The 15,352-nt window shown below is 43.6% G+C and overlaps 1 protein-coding gene across 1 annotated transcript; it reads left to right on the forward strand.

The window, feature by feature from the left end:
* The first annotated feature begins 381 nt into the window (after positions 1-381).
* On the forward strand, positions 382-14,140 carry LOC140727339 (beta-crystallin A2-like). Its single transcript, XM_073044610.1, has 5 exons — positions 382-469; positions 3,356-3,533; positions 10,426-10,567; positions 13,552-13,694; positions 13,862-14,140. The coding sequence occupies exons 2-5, from the start codon at positions 3,376-3,378 to the stop codon at positions 14,007-14,009; spliced, it is 591 nt and encodes a 196-aa protein (XP_072900711.1). The 5' UTR covers positions 382-469; positions 3,356-3,375; the 3' UTR covers positions 14,010-14,140.
* Positions 14,141-15,352: the final 1,212 nt, after the last annotated feature.

A 15,352-nucleotide genomic window follows, 5' to 3' on the forward strand; every position in this document is an offset into this window, starting at 1 on the left:
GTTTTAGACTAAAGTTGCACACGACTAATTAAAAGTTTGTAACTAGGATCTTTCATAGCACTAACTCACAAGCAAGGAAGAGAGAGACATAGTCCACGTTTAATCCCTCTAAACCACTGTGGTATGCCCGAAGTATTGTATTTGCAGACTGGTGTGTGATGAATTCTATTAGCGGTCAGGCCAGAGTGTTACATCAGTCTCATTTTCTAGTGTCCTGGCTGCAGATCAAACATGGAACCAGCATTTTCCATTGTTGTGTTGTTGAGGGAGGGGTGAAAGCTGATCCCTTCAACAATGAGCCCTGGGAATTTGCATGGACAGCTCATTTGGGTTTTTACAAGGCTGCAGGCGTGCTGAGCCGGCAGGGTTAAAGCCCCTGCACTTACACCAGGATGGCATGGGGTATAAAAGAGGGCTCACCAGCCCAGAGCAGCAGCAACCTCTCTGGATCCAGCAATCGCACAGCCAGGTATTCTGTATTTTTTGCTATTATGTCTTATGTAGAGCTATGTAACAGATATTGCACTATGGCTAATACAAGGGCGCAGAATTCTAGAGATCGTGTCCAATGAGGGTAAGAATTTTCTCTGTGGAGTGAAGGAGGATGAGAGGTGACTTTATAGGGGTGTACAAGATGACAGGAGGCTTAGATAGAATGGCCAGCCATTGAGTTTTATCCAGGAAGGAAATGACTAATACAGGGGCATAATTTTAAGGTGATTGGAGTAAAGTATAGGGGGGATGTCAGAAGAAGGTTTTTATACAGAAAGCTGTGGGTACATGGTACACCCTGTCAGGGGTAGTAGTAGAGGCAAATATGTTAGGGGTACTTAAGAAACTCTTGGATATGCACATGGATGATAGTAAAAAGGAGGGCTATGTGAGAGTGAAGGGTTAGATTGATCTTAGAGTAAGTTAAAAGGTCTACACAACATCATTAGCTGGAGGGCCTGTACTGTGCTTCTGTATTCTACGTTCCATGTTCAATATAAGGCCCATGACTGTCTCTTGTGCACAGTGGAGTTCTTCAGTCTTCAGACCGAAGATAACGGTGCAGGTTATATTGCCACTGGTCTGCGTAAAACCCCTGGTGAAGGATGCATGGAATGTGTTGCCGGGGTAGTGATGGGCCCAAATACACCTCAGAAAGGCACGTGATTATGCAGAGAATCGACTGAAAGCAGGCTTTTCTCCCCCCCATATTGGCGGCGACTAGAGCTAGAGGTCATATGTTTAAGGTGAAAGGTGAAATATTTAAAGGGAACCTGAGTGGTAATTTCTTCACTCAGAGGAAGGTGCGAGTGTGGAACGAGCTGCCAGAGGAAGCAGTAGATGTGGGTTTAATTGTAATATTTAAGGAAAGTCCATGGATGAGAAGGGTTTGGACGGATAAAGTTTGGCTGCAGGTAGAAGGGACCAGGCAGAAGACCGAGTCAACAAACGCGGAGTGCTGGAGGAACTCTGCAGGTCAGGCAGCGTCTGTGTGAATGATTAATCAGTCAATATTTTGGGCAAGACCCTTGAAAGAGAGACAGAAAGAAGGAATTGGATGTCACCAGCTTAGTCAGTTTGTACAACATCGTGTGCCGAAGGGTTGTACTTCTGTACGTTCTATTTTAAATTACCAGCAATGAAGAACTTACTCTGGGATTATAAAGCAGAGCAATATTTTATTTCATTTATTTTATTTTGCGATACAGCACAGCAATAGGCCCTTCCAGCCCAACGGGCCCTCGGCACCCCGTTACATCCCATGACCAATTAACCCATATGTCTTTGGAATATGGGGGAACTGGAACACCTGGTAAAAGCCCATGTGGTCACGGGGAGAGCGTACAAACTCCTTACAGACAGTGGCGGGAATTGAACTTGGGGTGCTGGCGCTGCAATAACTTTGCGTTAACCGCTATGCTACCACACTGTCCTGTAACAATATTCACTGGAGTCACAAAGTTATCCAGTGGAGAATTTAAGCTTCCAATACCCAGTATATCTGGAATGTTCTCTATCCTGTATCCTATTAAACGGATGTTGCACTGGTCAGTCCACATTTTAGCTGCGTTTTACCAATTTTATGGAGCCTTAATTCTTCATAAAGTTTTCTCACTATTAGTATGGTTGCTGAACACAGTCATGTCACATTCAGCTCAGTAAACACTTTGTTAGGTAAGTCCTGTACCTAATAAAGTGGCCATTGAGTGTATGTTCGAGGTCTGCTGCTGTAGCTCAGCCACTTCAATGTTGGACGTGTTGAATGTTCAGAGATGCTCCTCTGTACATCACTATTGTAATGTGTGGTTATCTGAGTTACTGTCACACTCCTCTGGCCATTCTCCTCTGACTTCTCTCACTGACGAGGCATTTTTGCCCACAGAACTGCCGCTCATGGGAATGTTTTTTTTTACACTATTTACTGTAACCTCTAGAGAGTGTTGTGTATGAAAATCCCAGGAGATCAGCAGTTTCTGAGATACTCATATCACCCTGTCTGGCACCAACAATCATTCAATGGTTAAAGTTACTTAGATCATATTTCTTCCTCATTTTAATGGTTGTACTGAACAACAACTGAACCTCTTGCCCATGTCTGCACACTTTTATGCAGTGAGTTGCTGCTACGTGATTGGCTGATCAGATATTTGTATTAATGAGCAGGTATAGGTGTACCTAATAAAGTGGCCACTGAGTGTACTAAGTGATACATTCTGAGAGAAAGAATGGGGAAAATTAATATAAATTTTAAAGCCAGAATAAAGTTTAAAAGAGTAAAGAATAGCTTTATGTGTCACGTGCATCGAAACATAGCATGAAATGTGTCATTTGCTGCATCATATCAAACCAATGAGGATTGTGCTGGGCAGCTTGCAAGTATTGCCACGTTTCTGCTGACGAATCACTACACTAACCCGCACATCTTTGGAATGTGGGACGTAACTGAAGAACCCAGAGGAAACCCTTGTGGTTATGGGGAGAAAGAACAAACTCCTTAGAGCCAGTAGTGGGAATTAATCCACTATTGCTGGTGCTATAAAGCGTTATGCTAACTGAGACGTTACAGTGCTATCTGCCATCCAGATAGAGCAGAACTGTTTTCAGAAGAGGTGAAGTCAAAGGGATGTGCTCTCAAGCATCTGTTTTCTTTAAGCTTCTTAGCTTTTGTGAGTCACAGGATGGGAGCCAGGCAGACCTAGTAGGATTTGATCTCACATGAAGAGAGTAAGAGTGGAGGTAGAGAGATTGGAGGCTATGCAGATGAAGGCAAAATGAGCTAGACAGCAAGCTGAATCCAAACACTGGAGATCGCCCCGTGGCTTTTGATTTGAATGTCAATTGATCTTTCTTGTTATTGTTTTAGTTGATACAACCAAATTCAAGATGACAACCCAGCCAATGGATTCCATGGGACAGTGGAAGATCACTGTCTGGGAAGAGCAAAACTTCCAGGGAAAACACTGTGAGTTCATGCTGGAATGTCCCAACATCATGGAGCGGGGATTCAACAAGATCCGATCCGTTAAGGTAGAATGTGGACCGTAAGTACCCAATTTCGATGCCTTGTTTGTGCCACACTGCCTTTTCCAACTCCAACTGGGGAGAGAATGTGAAGAAATGCCAGAGTTTGATTTTTGCCGGTGTTTTTATTATCTGTAGCATCAACTGTTCCTGATGAATCTACCATCTTGCTTTGTCCCTAACCTTCAGTTCACCCAAGGAGCTGTATATCAACCATTACTGACTTCTGTCCAAACATCACCTTGCACACATTTGCTTTGTCTACTCACTCCTCAACTTTAAAGTTCTCACCCTTGTTTCCACGCTCTATGGCTTTGCCTGTTCCACTCTCTGAAGACTCCACCCACTCTGGACATTCTCTCTTCTCCTCTCTTCCATCAGGCAGTATGTACAAAAACCTGCAAAATAATCGTAATTCACCAGGTGAACTAACTGACATCAGTGGCTCAAGAGCAGAATCTAGCCGACTGTTGTAACTATTGAATGGCTCCTCTTGACCTCACCACCTTGCACCTTATTGTTCACCCGCACTGCACTTTCTCTAGAGCTGTTACACTTTATTCTGCATTGTTATTGTTACGGTATCATAAGTTTGTTATGGATGTAACAAGATCACTGTGAACCAAATCAATATAGGAATGTGCAATGTTTATCATTATTAACAGATAATGAGATCTGTCTTTCTTTATCAGCTGAAGAAGCATTTCCTCTTCTGCATTCTGTTCTTGTTTTACCTCATTCTATCTCAATGCACTGGGTAATGATTTGCAGTGTATGAACAGTATACAAGACAAGCTTTTCTCAGCACGTGTGACACTCACATGGATGACTGAATAATTTCTAATATCTCCTTTTTTGGTAAAAAAGCATATTTTTGAGACTGTGGTGTTTGGTTCTGCATGCCCCATCCAGAGGAAATACCCTCCCCAAACCTTCCTTATAATTTTCATTCTTCAATTTTTATTTCCCTAGACTTGAGAATAGAGGCTCATCTTTCTCAGGCTCCCCAAACATGGCCAACTCACCACAATAGAAATCAATTTGGTGAATCTTCACTGCACTCCAACACTTTCCCAGCCACTGAGGTTAGGCTAACTGGCCTATAATTTCCTTTCTTCTGCTTTCCTTAATTCTTAAACAGTGAAGTGGAATTTGAAATTTTCCAGTCCTTTGGAACCATTCCAGAATCTAGTGATTCTTGAAAGATCATTACTAATACCTCCACGATTTCTCCAGCTATCTCCTTCCACTCACCCACTCCAGGAGACTTATCTAACTATAGACCTTTCAACTTCCCAAGCACCTTCTCCTTTGTAATAGCAACTGCACTTACCTCTGTCCCCACCACTCTCTAATTGCTAGCATACTACTGGTGTCTTCCACAGTAAAGTTTGTTCACCATATCTTTGTCCCCCGTTACTATTTCTCCAGTGTCACTTTCCAGTGGTCTGATACCCACTCCTGCTTCTCATTTACTCTTTATAGAAAAAACATAGAAAACATAGAAAAACCCACAGCACAGTACAGGCCCTTCGACCCACAATGCTGTGCCGAACATGTACTTACTTTAGAAATTACCTAGGGTTACCCATAGCCCTTTACTTTTCTAAGCTCTATAAACCTATCGAGGAGTCTCTTAAAAGACCCTATTGTATCTGCCTCCACCACAATTGACGGCAGCCCATTCCACGCGCTCACCACTCTCCGCATAAAAAACTTACCTTTGACATCTCCTCTGTACCTGCTTCCAAGCACCTTAAAACTGTGTCCTCCCATGTTAGCCATTTCAGTCCTGGGAAAAAGTCTCTGACTATCCACAAGATCAATGCCTCTCATCATCTTGTACACCTCTGTCAGGTCACCTCTCATCCCCTGTTGCTCCAAGGAGAAAAGGCCGAGTTCACTCAACCTATTCCCATAAGGCATGCTCCCCAATCCAGGCAACATCCTTGTAAATCTTCTCTGCGCTCTTTCTATAGTTTCCACCTCCTTCCTGTAGTGAGGTGACCAGAACTGAGCACAGTACTCCAAATGGAGTCTGACCAGGGTCCTGTAACATTACCTCTCAGCTCCTAAACTCAATCCCACGATTGATGAAGGCCAATGCACCGTATGCCTTCTTAACCACAGAGTCAACCTGCGCAGCAGCTTTGAGTGTCCTATGGACTTGGACCCCAAGATCCCTCTGATCCTCCACACTGCCAAGAGTCTTACCATTAATACTATATTCTGCAATCATATTTGACCTACCATAATGAACCACCTCACACTTATCTGGGTTGAACACCATCTGCCACTTCTCAGCCCAGTTTTGCACCCTATCGATGTCCCGCTGTACCCTCTGACAACTGACCACACTATCCACAACACCCCAACCTTTGTGTCATCAACAAATTTACTAACCCATCCCAAAACTTCCTCATCCAGGTCATTTATAAAAATCATGAAGAGAAGGGGTCCCAGAACAGATCCCTGAGGCACACCACTAGTCACCAGCCTCCATGCAGAATACGACCTGACTACAACCACTCTTTGCCTTCTGTGAGCAAGCCAGTTCTGGATTCACAAAGCAATGTCCCCTTGGATCCCATGCCTCCTTACTTTCTCAAATAGCCTTGGCATGGGGTACCTTATCAAATGCCTTGCTAAAATCCATATACATTACATCTACTGCTCTACCTTCATCAATGTGTTTAGTCACATCCTCAAAAAATTCAATCAGGCTCATAAGGCACGACCTGCCTTTAACAAAACCATGCTGATTATTCTGTTTCATATTATGCCTCTCCAAATGTTTATAAATCCTGCCTCTCAGGATCTTCTCCATCAACTTACCAACCACTGAAGTAAGACTCACTGGTCTATAATTTCCTGGGCTATCTCTACTCCCTTTCTTGAATAATGGAACAACATCTGCAACCCTCCAATCCTCCGGAATCTCTCCCATCCCCATTATGATGCAAAGATCATCACCAGAGGCTCAACAATCTCCTCCCTCGCCTCCCACAGTAGCCTGGGGTACATCCCGTCCGGTCCTGGTGACTTATCCAACTTGATGCTTTCCAGAAGCTCCAGCACATCCTCTTTCTTAATATCTACTTGCTCAAGCTTTTCAGTCCACTGTAATTCATCCCTACAATCACCAAGATCCTTTTCCATAGTGAATACTGAAGCAAAGTATCCATGAAGTACCTCTGCCATCTCTTCCGGTTCCATACACACTTCTCCATTGTCACACTTGATTGGTCCTATTCTCTCACGTCTTATCCTCTTGCTCTTCACATACTTTTTTTAATCCTGCTTGCCAAGGCCTTCTCATGGCCCCTTCTGGCTCTCCTAATTTCATTCTTAAGCTCCTTCCTGTCAGCTTTATAATCTTCTAGATCTCTATCATTACCTAGTTTTTTGAACCTTTCATAAGCTCTTCCTTTCTTTTTGACTAGATTTTCAACAGCCTTTGTACACAATGGTTCCTGTACCCTACCATCCTTTCCCTGTCTCATTGGAACGTACCTATGCAGAACGCCATGCAAATATCCTCTGAACATTTGCCATATTTTTGCTGTACATTTCCCTGAGAACATCTGTTCCCAACTTATGCTTCCAAGTTCCTGCTTTATATTTCCCCTTTCTCCAATTAAACGCTTTCCTAACTTGTCTGTTCCTATCCCTCTCCAATGCTATGTTAAAGGAGATAGAATTGTGATCACTATCTCCAAAATGCTCTCTCACTGAGAGATCTGACACCTGACCAGGTTTATTTCCCAATACCAGATCAAGCACAGCCTCTCCTCTTGTAGGCTTATCTACCTATTGCGTCAGGAAACCTAACAAACTCCACCCCATCTAAACCCCTCACTCTAGGGAGATTCCAATCAATATCTGGGAAATTAAAATCTCCCACCATGACAACCCTGTTATTATTACTCCTTTCCAGAATTTGACTCTCTATCTGCTCCTCAATGACCCTGTTATTATTGGGTGGCCTATCAAAAATACCCAGTAGATTTATTGACCCCTTCCTGTTTCTAACTTCCATCCACAGGGACTCTGTAGACAACCCCTCCATGACTTCCTCCTTTTCTGCAGCCGTGACACTATCTCTGATCAACAGTGCCACGCCCCACCTCTTTTGCCTCCATCCTTGTCCTTTCTGAAACATCTAAAGCCTGGCACTCGAAGTAACCATTCCTGTCCCTGAGCCATCCACTTTGTTCATAATGCTTCTTGCATTAAAATAGACACATCTCAAACCATCAGTCTGAGCACATTTCTTCTCTATCATCTGCCTATCATCCTTTCTCGCACTGTCTCCAAGCTTTCTCTGTTTGTGATTAAACAGCCCCTTCCTCCGTCTCTTCGGTTCGGTTCCCACCCCCCAGCAATTCCAGTTTAAAGTCTCCCCAATAGCCTTAGCAAACCAGTATCTGACTCTTGCCCTTCCCTCTTCTGGCTATTACCCATTTATCTGTCTCTCGAAGCTCCGGTGTGACTACTTGCCTATAGCTCCTCTCTATCACCTCCTCACTTCCCCTGACCAGGTGAAGGTCATCGAGCTGCATCTCCAGTTCCCTAATGCAGTCCCTAAGGAGCTGCAGCTCGACACACCTGGCACAGATGTGTTCTTCCAGGAGGCTAGGAGTCTCCCGGACTTGCCACATCTGACACCCAGTACAGAACACTGGCCTCACAGACATACTTGCTGTTTCTAATCTTCTCGGGTAACCTACCTGGCCTCGACCCGTTATCGCCAAAGCCAAAGCTCTCCTACTCTGACTCTCACTACTCTGTCACCTGCTCTATAAAGCTGTCTTCTTTTTATACTCTTCCCGCTGGTCTAACTCGCCAACGTCCATGCGCCTGCCCAGTCATTACTCGATCAATATATCTGAATAATCTTTTGTAATCTCTTATATTATTGGCTAGTTTACCTTCATATTTTTTTCTTTTTAAATTATCTTCTGCTGGTTTTTAAAAGCTTCCAGTTCGTCTGGTTTCCTACTTGTTTTGCAATATTGTATGTCCTCTCTTTTTCTTTCATGGTATCTTTGACTTCCTTTGTCAGTCACGGTTGCCACCCTTTCAAATGTTTCTTCTTTGGGATGCATTTATCTGTGGCTTCCGAATTGATCCAAGAAACTCCAGCCATTGCTGTTCAGCAGTCATCCATGCTGGTGTCCCCTTCCAACTGTCTTTGGCCAGCTCCTCCCTCATGCCTCTTGTAGTTACCTTGACAAAACTGTAATAAAGATACATCTGATTTTAGCTTTTCCCTGACAAACTGCAAGATGACTTCAAACATATTAAGATCACTGTCTCCTAAGGGTTCCTTTACCTGAAGCTCCCTTCATTACTTCATATCTGGTTCATTACACAATACCCAGTCCTGACTGTTTTTCCCTAGTGGCCTCAACCACAACTGCTCTACAAAGCCACCTCGTAGGCATTCTACAAATACCATACCAGCACCAAACCGATTTTCCCAGTCTATCTGCAAATTGAAATCCCTGATGATTATCATAACACTGCCTTTTTCCAAGCCTTTTCCATCTCCCATTGCAATTTGTACCCGCACCCTGGTTACTGCTCAGAGACCTGTAATTAGCTCCTATCAGGGTCCTTTTATCCTGGCAGTTTCATTTACTTAGAGATACAGTGAGGAGCAGGCCCTTCCAGCCCAAAGAACCGTGCTCCCCAGCAACCCACCTATTTACCCGAGCCTAATCACGGGGCAATTTACAATGACCAATTCACCTACTAACTGGTATGTCTTTGGACTGTGTAAGGAGGCCGGAACTCGGAGGAATCCCACGCACCCCATGGAAGAACATACAAACTCTTCCCAGAGGATGCTGGAATTGAATTCTGTACTCCACCATTCCGAGCTATAACAGCATCATGGCAGTAAATTCATCAGCATAGTGCCTGAAGTTAAATTCTTATCCTTTTCCAAACTTTCTGTCTTTTTTTCATTTTAGAGACTTAAAATTGCAGTTTCTCTAAAGCTGTTACACTTCATTCTGCACTTTGTTACTGTTTTATCTTGTACTACTTCAATGAATTAATGAATGAATGTAACAGATTAATCTGTAAGGACCCTATGCAAGGCAAACTTTTTGTACTATAGCTCAGTACATGTGACAATAATAAACAAACACCAATTTTAATAATTCCTCCTGTACTCTCATTCCCTTTTACTTTATCTATATCTTTCTAATTTGTTGAACCCATTCCCCTACTATATAGTTTAAAGCCCTGTCCACAGCCCTAGTTACGTGATTCACCCTGTCCCTGTATGGTTCAAGTGGAGCCCATCCCAGAGGAACAGATTCCTCCTTCCCCAATGCTGGTGTCCCATGAATTCAAACCCATGGCTTCCACACCAATCTTTGATCTCAGATCTCTGTACTTCTCTAATTCTGACCAGCTCTTCCTGAGATTCAATCCTCCACCACCTGTGACCACACCAACTAAATCCAATCATCTAAACTCTGAATATCCCTCCTAAACCTCTCCCTTCACTAAAATGTTTCTTGAACCCCTTTCAGTCTGCCTGTCCCAATATCTCCATTTTAAGCATTAGACTGGTTGTCTTCTAAAGTTTCAGACATTCTGGTGTTAAATCAATGTAAGTTGCTATGCCTTGTTAAACCATTGAACATCTTCTTCCACTTCTTCCCCTCCCTCCACCTCTCTCTCTCCCTCTCACTTTCTCCCTTCCCTCTCTCTCTGTCTATCTGTCTGCCTGCCTCTCTTTCTGTCTCTTTGTGTCTATCTCTCTCCTTCTCTCTCTTTCTGTCTGTCTTTCTCTCTGTCTCTTGTCTATCTCGGCCTCTCTGTCTTCATCTTTGTCTCCCCCATCTCTCTCTGTTTCTCTCCCTCTCTGTCTCTCTCTCTACCTTTGATGTGTAGCTGGGCAGGTTTTGAACACCCAGAATTCCAGGGACAGCAGTTCATTCTGGAGAAGGGAGACTATCCTCGCTGGGATGCTTGGAGCGGGAACAGTGGCTACAGGACCGAGCATCTTCTCTCATTTCGTCCCATTAAATGTGCTGTAAGTTCTTTAATTATTTGCTATCAGCTTCTGAAGTTGTCCTGTAGATCCAAGCCTGTGACAACCTTAGTGGGGTGATGTTGTGAGCCATTCCCCTGTACAATTAAATTCCAGATTACAAAGTGAAAAGTCACTGGCTTCACTTAGTGTAGTGATCAAAACCTTTCCCCACCCCCTAGTGCACAGAAAGCAAAGCACAAAGACTTAGAGTTCAAGTTCAAATTCAAGTTTATTGTAATTCAACACTATTCATATACACTGTCAAATGAAACAATATTCCTCTGGACATGTTCTAAGGTGCACACACAGTACATATAATTCACATACATAACACATAAAGTAACATTACCACAAATAAATTAACAAATAATAAAGTGAATTTATAACACAAGTTAAAAAGTAAACACTATAACACTATGGGTACTTCATACGTCATGAGACCTGAGTGGTGTCAGGGAGTTCGATATCTCACAGCCTGGGGGAGGAAGCTGTTTCCCAACCTGACAGTCCTATCCTAATGCTACTGTACCTCTGCCTGATGGGAGGGTGTCAAAGAGATTGTGGGATGGATGGGAGGGATCATTGACAATGCCAAGGGCCTTGCATACGTGGCACTTCTGAAAAATGTCTCTGATAGATGTAAGAGTGATCCTGATGATCCTCGTGGCTGTCCTCCCAGTCCTTTGTAGGAACTTGCACAGTCAGATGCTTTGCAATTCCTGTTCCAGACAGACATGCAGCCAATCAGGACACTCTCAATGGTGCTCATATCTATAAGAATATCTCAGGGTCAGCAACTTCACTCAACAGTTGACCATGGACTAGAATGTGCAAGGTACAAGATAATGTACGGTTGGAAAATGTTATATAGGATAATGTACACTTGATATATCTCAGATGCATTTATGTATGTTAGATGCAGGATAACATACTGATATAAATACATACAGGGTAATACATGGCTGACATATTGAGTCGAGTCATAGAGCACCACAGCACAGAAACAGACCCTTCAGCCCATCTAGTCTGTGCTGAACTGTTATTCTACCTCGTCCCATTGACCTGCGCCTGGACCATAGCCCTCATACCCCACCCATTCATGCACTTACACAAATTTATCTGAAATGTTGCGATCCAACCTGTATCAGCTTTTCCGCTGCCATCTCATTTCACACTCTTACCACCCTTCAAGTGAAGAAGATACCCCTCAGGTTTCCCTTAAATGTTCACCTTTCACCCTCAGCCTCTGACCTCTAGTTCTAGTCTCACCCAACCTCAGTGGAAAAAGCCTGCTTTTATTTACCCTATCTATATCCCTCATAATTTTGTATACCTCTGTCAAGTCTCGCCTCAATCGCCTACACTGCTGGGAATAAAGTCCTGACCTATCAATCCTTTCTTGTAAATCAAGTTCTCAAGTCCTGGCAACGTTCTTGTAAATCTTCTCTGTCCACTTGTAATCTTATTGACACCTTTCCTATAGGCATCTTAAGATAATTATGCAAAATAATTCACAGATGTAATATTAGATGTAAGATAACTCACAGACTGGCGAGCGTTACGATTTATGAAGCCACAGAATAAAACACAGTATTTATAATAATACACAGAAAAAAGCACAATGGTTGTGTTTCCGCACGGCTGGACCTTGGTCAGCAATATTTCCCCTCAGATTGGGCGAGACTAGATCTAGAGGTCATGAGTTAAGGGCAAAAGGTGAAATGTTTAAGGGGAACCTGAGGGGGAACTTCTCCACTCAGAGGGTGGTGAGAGTCTGGAACGAGCTGCCAGTGGAAGTGGTGGATGCAGGGTCGATTTCAACATTTAAGAGAAGTTTGGATAGGTACGAGGATAGTAGAGGTATGGGGGGGTCTATGGTCTGGATGCAGGTCGATGGGAGAAGGCAGCTTAAATGGGTTGCACAGACTAGATGGGCTGAAGGGCATGTTTCTGTGCTGTACTTTTCTATTACTCTATGACTCTGTAGAGTGCAGATGCAGGTTTTCACCCTGAAATGTCGTCAGTTCCTCCCCTCCCACAGATGCTGCCTGACCCACTGAGTTCCTCCAGCAGATTGTTTGTTGCTCCAGATTCCAACAAGTACATTCTCTCATGTCTTAGATAAGGGCATCAAACGGCATTCAGACATTAATCAGAGACACTGTAATTCATTTCTTTCCCTCTTCAATTCGGGATTTGATCAGGATAAACATCTCCTGTGCAAAAAGGAAACAGCAGGATGTGTTGTGCCCACATTCAGTGGTAGGGGCCGCTGAGGTTATTGATGCTGTGCCTCTGCCTGCATTAGATGGTACACAGATATAATGAATCACGTGTGAGATGACTATGATCAGGATTCAACTGGGAAAATGGACAAGCAAAGGATCTGAGATGAGAACATAGATCATAGAACACTACAGCATAGTACAGGCCATTCGGCCCATGATGTTATGCCAAACTTTTATCTCCTAAGATCTATCTAACCCTTCCCTTTTCCATGACACTCTATTTTCTTCATCGTCCATGTGCCAATCTATGTTTCTTAACTGATCATAATCAGCTACTGATAATCACCCACTGATCATAATCACCCATGTGTGCAGCTCATAATGTGTCACCTTCCACTCTCTGTGTAAAGGGCTTATCTCTGACATCCTCCCAATACATTCCTCCAGTCACCTTAAAATTATACCTCTACTAGCCACTCTACCCTGGGAAAAAGTCTCTGGCTAGCCACTCGATCAATGCCTCTTATCTTGCCCAAGGTATTGCATTGGTGTAGATATTGCTGTTTATCTATACCAAAGCCTATCTCGCTCACCCCTTCCTCATAAAGCATGCTCTCTAGTGCAGGCAGCATCCTGGTACATCTCCTCTGGACATTCTGAACACCCATAAGAACTGTGATCCTTTATAGACTCTGTCACATTGTCAAACTAGATTTGCAATGCAGTCAACCTTTCTCCATCCCCTTCTCTCCTTAGAGCCACAGTGACAGTAAGATCTCCCTGTATGAAAACGAGAACTTCCAGGGCCGCAAGTTTGAACTTTGTGATGACTACCCATCCCTGCAGGCCATGGGTTGGTGCAACAAAGAGGTTGCTTCCCTCAAGGTCCACTCTGGAGCGTAAGTAACTGGTGATCCACACACCCGTCACTCTCTGTGTAAAAATAAAACAAATTACTTGGGCTATCTCCTCCCTGTATACTTTCCTCCAATCACCTTAAAATTATGCCCCCTTGTACTGTTTTTGGCAATGTTTTGCTATATTAATGGCGTTGTTGTTTTCACAGTTGGGTTGGATACCAGTACCCAGGATACAGAGGCTACCAGTACATCTTTGAGAGGGACCGCCACAGTGGAGAATACAAGAACTACACTGAGTACAGCACCCAGGCACACACTAACCAGCTGCAGTCCATCCGCAGAGTCCAGCACTAGACGGTGAAGCGGCCACCTAGCCTTTGGGTGAACTACAGCGAGGGGCAGGGAGAGGGGAATGGCACCAACCTGCCTGTAAAAGAAGGAAACAAATTAAAATACCAAATAAAATAAAAGGAACTTGCCAAATATCTGAAGTTTGTTAATTACAGTCAAAGAGTAAATATTGAGCACAAAGGTTCTGCAGATGGGGGAAATTTGCCATTGTGCTGCTTGATCAGAGTCTCCCCAGCATTTTGTATAAGATGAAAACCAGCCCTTTTGTACATCGAAACACACGGACATGCAGAGAAATGCAGAGTTTGCATTGACTCAGATCAGTGAGGATTGTATTGGGGGTAGCCTGCAAATGATACAACACTTCCAGCACCAACATAACATGCCCACAGCTCACTAGCCATACAGCTTTGGAACGTGGGACGAGACTGGAGCAGCGAGAGGTCACAGGGAGAACGTACAAACTGCTTATAGGCAGTGGTGGGAATTGAAACCTGATTGGTGGTCACAGATGCTGTCGCCAGGCTACTGTGTTAATGCATAAACCTTTAAATAGTCTGACGAGAAACGTGTTTCCTTTGCAGTGTTATCTCAGGATGAGCCTCCCTTCAGAGTGAACATGGAGACAAGGCTGGAATGGGGTATTGATAAAACCCGCACTGAATGACATACTCGGGTCATAGTGTGGCAGAGTCATAGATCGGACAGTGAAGAGCAGGCCTTTTGGCCCAACTCGTCCGTGCTGTCCAAGCTTCCTCCCTGAGACAGTTCCTTTCGCTAGTGTGAGCAGAGCAGTTAGTGCAATCACTGCCTGTGATCACTGACCAGGGTTCGTTTCTCATGGCTGTCTGTAAGGAGTTTGCATGTTCTCCCCACATGCTGACACTTGCCCCCAGCACACCCACAAACTCTGCTGGTCATTGATGCAAATGGCACGTTTCACTCTACGTTTCGATGAAAATGTGATAAATAAAGCTAATTTTTCTTTCTTTTCTAAAACTTTGCAATCCATGCAACTGTCCAAATGCCTTTTACATGTTGTAATTGTATCAGTTCCCCAGCAGCTTGTTCTTCGACTCACAACACTTCTGTGTGAAAAAAAATTGCCCCTTATATCAATTTTAGATCTTGCCTCTCTCACTTTAAACCTATTCCTGAGAAAGCATGTATCACCAGGCTCAAGGACTGCTCCTAACCCGCTGTTATATGACTATTTAAAGTTGCCCGAGTATGCTAAGGTGGATTCTTGACCTCACAATCTACCTTATTATGGTCTTGCATCTTAATGTTTCCCTGCTTTGCGGTTTCTCTGTAACTGTAACACTTTATTCTGCATTCTGTTATTG

Source organism: Hemitrygon akajei, chromosome 5 (genome assembly GCF_048418815.1).
Source record: "Hemitrygon akajei chromosome 5, sHemAka1.3, whole genome shotgun sequence".
In the NCBI taxonomy this organism is placed as follows: Eukaryota; Metazoa; Chordata; class Chondrichthyes; order Myliobatiformes; family Dasyatidae; genus Hemitrygon; species Hemitrygon akajei.

Excerpts from the sequence above, each read along its gene's own strand:
- LOC140727339 (XM_073044610.1), top strand. The coding sequence starts at position 3,376 with ATGACAACCCAGCCAATGGATTCCATGGGACAGTGGAAGATCACTGTC. Across the intron at positions 3,534-10,425 it reads GTTAAGGTAGAATGTGGACC|CTGGGCAGGTTTTGAACACC; the intron begins GTAAGTACCCAA and ends TTTGATGTGTAG. Across the intron at positions 13,695-13,861 it reads CTCAAGGTCCACTCTGGAGC|TTGGGTTGGATACCAGTACC; the intron begins GTAAGTAACTGG and ends TTGTTTTCACAG.